General features: G+C 45.7%; 1 protein-coding gene across 1 annotated transcript in view; it reads left to right on the plus strand.

Moving 5' to 3' along the window:
• The window catches only part of LOC138983193 (KRAB-A domain-containing protein 2-like), a 4405-nt gene extending 2556 nt beyond the window's left edge, over positions 1–1849 (plus strand). The window contains exon 3 of the mRNA XM_070356604.1: positions 1484–1849. Within this exon, the coding sequence (XP_070212705.1) occupies positions 1484–1849 (366 nt within the window). The remainder of the gene's footprint in view (positions 1–1483) is intronic.
• Positions 1850–8300: the final 6451 nt, after the last annotated feature.

Here is an 8300-nt window from a genome sequence, read left to right on the forward strand (position 1 = left end):
GAAAAACGTTTCAGTAAATTTCGAAAAATTCTTTAAAAAGAAAAAGAGTCCGTTTTCTTTATTTTACATTGTGATTTTGATAAATTTACTGTTAGAAGAAAAAAAAAGAAAAAAAAAGTTGATTTGAGCATGATTTGAACCGAACATCTTCAATTTTTGGGTCCGACACACTACCAACCCGCCACGCCAGCCACATGAAAGGAAAGTGAAAATAAGTTATAAGAAGTTTGTGGTGTTGGGATTACGAAAACTCATGTAAAAACAGCTCACACCTGAACTACCAAATCTGACAGATCATAAGCCTTTGCAGTTCAGTCCGCGTTTGGTTCATGTTGCTGATAGGCAGCCCAACAGGATGGCAGGCAATAAATATTTGAACTGAAGTTCACCACAGAACTTTTCAGACAACGTGAGGAAAATAAAACATATTGTTTAATCCCAAAGTCGGAATATAACAAGATTGTGGAAGATGTCAAGACTGCAGCCGTGAACAACGCAACCAAAAGTCGACAGGAATATTATAACCTGGCGAAGTGAGTTTATCATTCTCTGTCGGTCTCTCTGTCGGTCTCTCTGTCGGTCTCTCTGTATCTCTCTCTGTATCTCTCTCTCTCTCTCTCTCTCTCTCTCTCTCTCTCTCTCTCTCTCTCTCTCTCACACTCTCTCTTGTTCTCGCTCTCTTTCTTTCTCTCTCTCTCTCTTTCTCTCTCTCTCTCTCTCTCTCTCTCTTTCTCTTTTTCCAATCCATATATATATATATATCTCTCTCTCTCTCTTTTTGCTCTGGCTGTCTTTCTGTCTCTGTCTGCCTTTCTGTGTGTCTGTCTCTCAATCTCTATCTCACTGTCGCTCTTTTTATCTGCCTGCTAGCCTGGCTGGCTGGGTGTCTTTCTGTCTGTGTCTGTCTGTCTGTCTGTCTCTGTCTGCCTTTCTGTCTCTCTCTCTATCTCTATATCACTGTCGCTCTTTTTATCTGCCTGCCTGTCTGCTAGCCTGGCTGGCTGGGTGGCTTTCTGTCTGTGTCTGTCTGTCTGTGTCTGTCTGTCACTGTCACTCTGAAAAAACAAAACAGGCTTTCATACGCAATACATCTTTTACCAATGCATGGATCGAGTGCCCTACCACACATTTTGTATTTGTGTTTTCAGGTATGACGTTCTCCAGTGTGGTCGTGTTGAAAAGCTCATTAAGAAGAGGAGTTGTGCTGAAAAAAAACCTGTCTACTATGTCACCATCGAGGAAACTTTTGACGTCATCAAGCGCGCTCATATCTCGACGGGCCATGATGGGCGTGATCGAATGATCAAAGAAACACAAAGAAAATATGCAAACATTAGTACCAAATCGCTCGAGCTTTTCAAGTCACTATGCGAGGAATGTCAGAAAAAAGAGAAAGAGACTCATGACAAAAGGTGTAGTTGTTCGTCCAATCATCAGCAAGGAATTTGCATCTCGAGGACAAGTTGATCTTGTTGACATGCAGTCCATGCCAAGCAACGGTTACAGATGGATCATGGTGTATCAAGACCATCTCACCAAGTTCCGGCCTATTAGGAGCAAACACACTGTAGAGGTTGCAGCCCAGCTGCTTGACATCTTTCTCATGATCGGTGCTCCTGCAATTCTCCAAAGCGATAACGGCACTGAGTTCACAGCCAACATCATTTCAGAACTGAAAGATTGTTGGCCAACATTGGTATTAGTTCACGGGAAGCCGCGACATCCACAAAGCCAGGGATCGGTTGAAAGAGAAAATGGTGACATCAAAGACATGCTGGTGGCCTGGCTGGCGGACAACCATACTCAAGACTGGGTAACAGGGATAAACTTTGTGCAGTTTCATAAATAATAAATATCCCCCTTCTCAGCACTATTCGGCAGCGAGGCTAGTGTTGGGCTCACAACATCATCTCTACCCTTTGAAGTCCTGAAGAATTTGGAAACTGAAAAAGATCTCCTGGCACTGGTTTTGCATCAGCCATCCTCTGAATCCAGCGATCTATCTCCTACAGAATCAAACACTCCAGCTCCTTCTGAATCAAACCCCCCAGCTCCTTCGGAATCAAACCCTCAGGCTCCTTCGGAATCAAACCCTCAGGCTCCTTCAGAATCAAACTTTCAGGCTCCTTCAGAATCAAACCCTCCAGCTCCTTCGGAATCAAACTCTCAGGCTCCTTCAGAATCAAACCCTCCAGCTCCTTCGGAATCAAACCCGCCAGCTCCTTCTGGATCAAACACGACTCCTTCTGAATCAAGCGATCCAGCTTTCGGTTCGCAATCACTTACTAGTTGCATGGACACACCGGTCATCGCAGATGTTCCAGGTTGGATGCTCGCAGTGATCAGATCAAACGGTGTCGAGCAGATGCTTTTTCTGGTCAAATGTCTCAAGCACAGCGAATGGTGAAGAGAAGTCGGGTGGACCTGAAAGCCGGAGAAGTTGGTGATAATGTCGCTGTGCCCGTGCCTCTAGTGGATCGTGGCGGCAGAGGAGATCCAAGAAATATATTTGGTGTGATTTTACACAGGGACGTGGAAACAGACATCTACACGATTGTGGTTAAGGCTGGTATCTTACATGGCGGATATTCTCGAAACCAGTTGGATTTATGTCTGCAGAAATTGCTAACCGAAGAAGATGTCTCTCTTGAGTACCTTCAATCATCCCTGGACCTGTACACCCAGCCCTCCGACCGTCCCCTTCGTTTTGCTGCTGACCCTCTCCGCCTCCACATCCCTCGCTCGAAACTCGCAGCTGCTGGTCAGCGTGTATTTCCCTCCTCGGGCCCCTCCGTCTGGAACTCCCTGCCGCTTGAGCTTCGCCAGAGCCCCTCTCTTGACGCGTTCAAGAGTAGGTTGAAGACTCAGTTCTTCCCGTAGCTGGCTGCGACTTTCATGTTCGACGTGATGTGTTGTGCCACTAAAGACATTCTTGTGCTGTGCTCTGTGAGAGGTGTTTTCTTTGTGCTTAATTTTTATTTTGTTTGGACCTAGCTATTGATGTGTACATTGTTGTTAAACAGTTGTTAATGTTCTATGTTTACCAGGGTTTGCTAGTGTGTGGTAGGGTTCGTGTCCGTCTGTAGATGTTAGTTTCTTTGTTAGTCCTGTGTTGACATCTCTTCGACAAGCGCTTAGAACTGTACCCACGGAATACGCGCTATATAAGCTTCATATTGATTGATTGATCTTGACAAGGCTGTGTCGTTGCGGTCAGCCGTGATAGCATCAGGCGGGCAATGTTTTGTGAAATGCAGAGTGTGCAGGGTCGACAAAATGTACAACAAATCGATGCAAGTGCTACAAAGCCAAAGTACTGTGCAACTCAAGATGTCACAGCAGCCAATCCTGCACCAAAAAATAAGACGCACCATGAAGAAATTTTTAAGCGTCTTTTCATTGCCATAATCATGTCTTGGTTTGAACACGGTTTTATTCAATTAAACATGAGACAATAATGAAACGAGAAATAATAGGGTCATGAACTCAAGCGAATGCTTTTTGTACGTGCCATATGTCTGTGCTGTACATGCCCGGCTTGTTTTGTTTCTATCTTGTATCATAATGGACTGTTCTACCACGGCTGGCCGCAAATGACAGTATAGGAGAGAGCTGTGAGTGTCACAATGTACCTTTTAATGTACTCGTTCAGATTTCATATGTTAACAATTTTATGAAATAATTACAGTTTAAGAGAGAGAGATGAGTGTCATAATGTACCTTTTAATTTTACTCGTTCAGATTTTATGTTAAACATTTTAGGAAACATGACAGTATAAGAGAGAGAGAGAGAATTGAATTGAATTGAAATTGAATTGAATTGAATTGAATTGAATTGAATTGAAATTTATTTTACGAGGGTGACAGAATAAGCAATGAGAGAGAGAGAGAGAGAGAGAGAGAGAGAGAGAGAGAGAGAGAGAGAGAGAGAGAGAGAGAGAGAGAGAGAGAGAGAGAGAGAGAGAGAGTATGAGTGTATAACTTGCATTGATATAAGGAAATCAGAATCATTAAATGGTTCACAAGCAACCAACAAAGCACTTGTTTCTCTTCAAATGTGTTTCAGTAAATTTGCGAATTTCCTGCCCCTTGAAAACAAGAAATTCGCAAATTTCCTAGAATGTTTAGGAAATTTGTCAAATCCCCGAGTGGTACAGCAAATTCACAAATTTACTGAAATTGTCAAAGATGTTGTACATTTCCTGGTTTTGAGAATTTATTGTAACATATCTATCACGACGCAGTAATCCAGGAGACAAGTCAGGGTTATGTCTTGAAGACGTCGCATTATGGCGTAAGAGGGTTAGACGTCACGCGAAGGAATTACTGAAAGTCTCGGTCATTGTTATTTTGAGCGGGCCGAGACTTGTTTTTTCTTCGAAATCGGCCATTTTCACGTGCGAATGAGCAAACGGAAGTGGTAATGTTGCTAAATTTAGCCTTCGACTTGGCCATTCGGATTACTGTACAGTCGGTCGACTGCGGTTGTCCGCGGGTGACGGTGATTCGCTCATGAAACGCGCTTTTCTGTGACCCGGCGATCAACCACAGTCCATCGACTGGGCAGTCGATCGACTGTCAGTCGGTTCACTGCTATCTTATGAAACTGGCCCCAGTTGTAGAACACGGTACGCAACGCCAGAGCTACGTCACAGCGATCGGCAAAACCTGGTAGCAGTTAACAACACTTGTCGAGTTTATGCCATGCAAACCACCGCCAGGGAAAATGTATTGAGTTGATGTATTTGACGTTTGTTGATTGTGCACGTTCAAATAGATGTTCACTGCAACTCTAGTTACGAAACTAAAGTAGCAACTGGACGAGTTCATGTGCATACAAGTCAATAGCCCTATATGCAGCTATTGGTTCCAAGAGAAACTGACGTCACCGACTGACGACCACAGACGTTTGCAATACATCGCTATTACCATCATCTCCGGGCGGGGATATAGCTCAGTTGGTAGCGCGCTGGATTTGTATTCAGTTGGCCGCTGTCAGCGTGAGTTCGATCCCAGGTTCGGCGGAAATTTATTTCAGAGTCAACTTTGTGTGCAGACTCTCTTCGGTGTCCGAACTCCCCCCCGTGTACACTACATTGGGTGTGCACGTTAAAGATCCCACGATTGACAAAAGGGTCTTTCCTGGCAAAATTGCTTTGGCACAGTTAATAATTGTCTACCTATACCCGTGTGACTTGGAATAATAGGCCGTGAAAGGTAAATATGCGCCGAAATGGCTGCAATTACTGGCCGTATAAAATTTCATCTCACACGGCATCACTGCAGGGCGCCTAGAACTGTACCCACGGAATATGCGCGATATAAGCCTCATTGATTGATTGATTGATTGATCTCCGTCGTCGTCGCCTTCGTCGTTGCTAGTAACAAAAGATAACTGCATCACAACCATTGGTCTATGTCGTTACCCATGGGGGACGTGTTTCTGTTTACTAGGGCAAACAAATCATCCCCTACATTTTCGATTAAAAACATTTTATGACGCGCATGGCCAAACTTGTTTTCCGAGCTTCTACAAAGTAAGTAGATATTTCCTGCTCAATGTATGCCCACCCATGGAACACACTTTCTGTGACACTGACTTAATACTTCAGCTTATCTTGTCCACCCACACTGCGTCTTATTATAGCTATCACACATACACACACACACACACACACACACACACACACACACACACACGCACACGCACGCACGCACGCACGCAAGCACGCACACACACACACACACATACACACACGTGCCCACACATTCTACAGTGTGTGGGTGGAGGTTAGGGTGGTCCCCTGCCTTTACTACACACACATCGTTACCACGTTAAGCTAAGGCTTCAGCTGGTGTGTCACGTGTCCACCACCCCTGGCCATGTACGGCAAGATCAGAAAGCGTGTCCGTGAATGTTTAGTATATATATCTTTCTTTGGAATGACATCATCTCAAGAAAATCTTCCTGCTACTTGACAAGGCATGCATTCATAACTGTCACGTGGGACGCATTGCCCACGCATACGCTAAAAAACACTTGCTTACACATCGACAGCCATCAAATAGTGAACATAATAGTGAAATCCTGGAAACAGGTCGCTGTTCAGAGCTCTCGACAACTTGGGCTACACACGTAGATCTTGTCCGTCTACACCTGCCTGACAATGCAGACTCTGGGTATCTTGCTGCTATGGTTCTGCTGGTTGACAAGCAACTCTGCGCGAGGTTTGTTTGAAACATTACATATTTTAATTGCCACTAAAATGCCAATGTGTTTTATTTGTACATACACAACTAAACATCAAACGTCTCTTGTTTGTTTGCTGAATGGCAGGTTAATGTTGTTAGTCTTTGCATGGCTTGGTTCAGGTGTCTGTCACCTCTAAACAGTACATTACTTAAACAATAAAGCCAATTCAGTGATTGAGTTGAACTCTACTAACACATTTAAATAAATACCGTAAATGTTTTTCTCATGATAATTACTCTGAATATGTTGCACAAGTGACACATATGCTGTAAAGCCTGTTTGGATGCGGTACTTATTATTCCTTCATACCTCTTGCATATTTGCTTTGCTCTCTTTACAAATAAAATCACAATGATTTTGGTTTAATTGACATCAGCTTCTTAGCAAGATGTGTACAAGAAGTCGGCCTGATTTTAAGTGTGAGTTTAGATAGAGCGGACAGCGTCAGATAAACTCTATTTAAACGAGACAGATTAGCCGCGGGTGGTGGAGGAGGATGTTAGATACTTGAGGTAGGCCTAAAGGGATCAGTGTTAGCAGGTAGGGAAGAGAGGGTAGTAAAGCAGGATATCAACACTTAGGCCCGCAATTAGAAAGAGAGGGGAGAGGAGGCCTTGTGAAAGTCAAGGAGAAGAGCCCAGCCGCAATGTCCATGTTGCCGGGGGGCTTGCACGTGTGATGCATCAGCGGGGGTATAATAAGAACGGGAGAGCAACACATTGTGGTCAGTCCTTACCAGCGCGGCGCAGCGGGCATATGCCAACTATTTCTTACCGCAATATGGACTTCGAATTTGGAGCGTGGGCGACAGATCTGCCTTTAACGGTGGTTAAAGTTCTCCAGGATGAGGAGTTGAACACCCTCAATGTGCTGAGTAATGTGACTGCCCAGGATTTGGAAGGCCTGGGTCTCAAGCGTGGCCACTACGTAGCGCTGAGAGTAGCAGTGGCGGCTCTGCAGAAGCGAAGCGGGGGAGGGCCACTATCCCAGCGGGTGACTGAGGAAAAAAGCGTGGAACCACTCCAGGGACTGTTAGGCGGCATGTCACGGCAGCCAACAGGGGAGACCTCTTATCTTTCCATTCTGGATTTTGTGCCGGGATCGATGGCGGCCGAGGAAGAGGTGACACTCGGGGGAGGTGTCATCCTAAAACTCAACCAGAGACCAAAACTTGACAAAGTCTCCCCCTGCCACTGGATTGTGGCAAACGCACGCATCATGGCGAGGTTGATTGCTGAGAAGCCCGGGTTTGACTCGACCGCCTACCTCCAGTACACAGAGATGATCGGCGAGCTGGGGGCCAGATACTTGTGGCAGTCGGTGCTTTTGTACGACGACGAGTACAGAAGGCGCCAGTCGTCCAGCGGAATCAAGTGGGGAACCCCCAACCCCCACGGTGATCCTGCGGGACCGGCTCCAGCATGGCGTCCAAGACAACAAGGGCGGCAAGGCTACGACGGCCAGCGGCGGTTCCCGGCGACCAGCGGGACCCAACGGGAAGGAAGTGTGCTTATTGTATACCAACAAAGGCGACTGTCCCAATGGGTCCCGCTGCAGATTCCTCCACGTCTGCGACACCTGCGGCATGGGCCAACCCGGCAAGGACCACAAAGTGACAGCTACCACCTCCCCAGCCTAGGACACAGCGCAGCGAATTGCCGACAAAACGGTAGGCCCCACCTTCCACAGCCCGTTCCCTCAGCTAGATTCCAATAAGTGCGAATTTCTCGGAAATAGTGATTCCATTAATGCTAAATCTCAAATGTGGCACAAGGTGCTAGAAGGCGATCACGACAAAACCTTTTTATTGGATGGCATAAGAAACGGTTTCCGTGTAACAGAAGAGAGTAGGGCAGGCGTACTAGACGTAGAGCAAACAAACCATAGGTCATCGAACGAACACCATAAAGCTGTGGAAAAAGAGCTATTAGATCAGATAGAAAAAGGTTATTACATTGTAGCTAGTAGAAAACCAACTGTGGTAAGCGCTATCGCTGCGATTCCCAAGGATGATGGCAGCATCAGGTCCATCCATGACGCTAGCAAA

Source organism: Littorina saxatilis, linkage group LG12 (genome assembly GCF_037325665.1).
Source record: "Littorina saxatilis isolate snail1 linkage group LG12, US_GU_Lsax_2.0, whole genome shotgun sequence".
NCBI lineage: Eukaryota > Metazoa > Mollusca > Gastropoda > Littorinimorpha > Littorinidae > Littorina > Littorina saxatilis.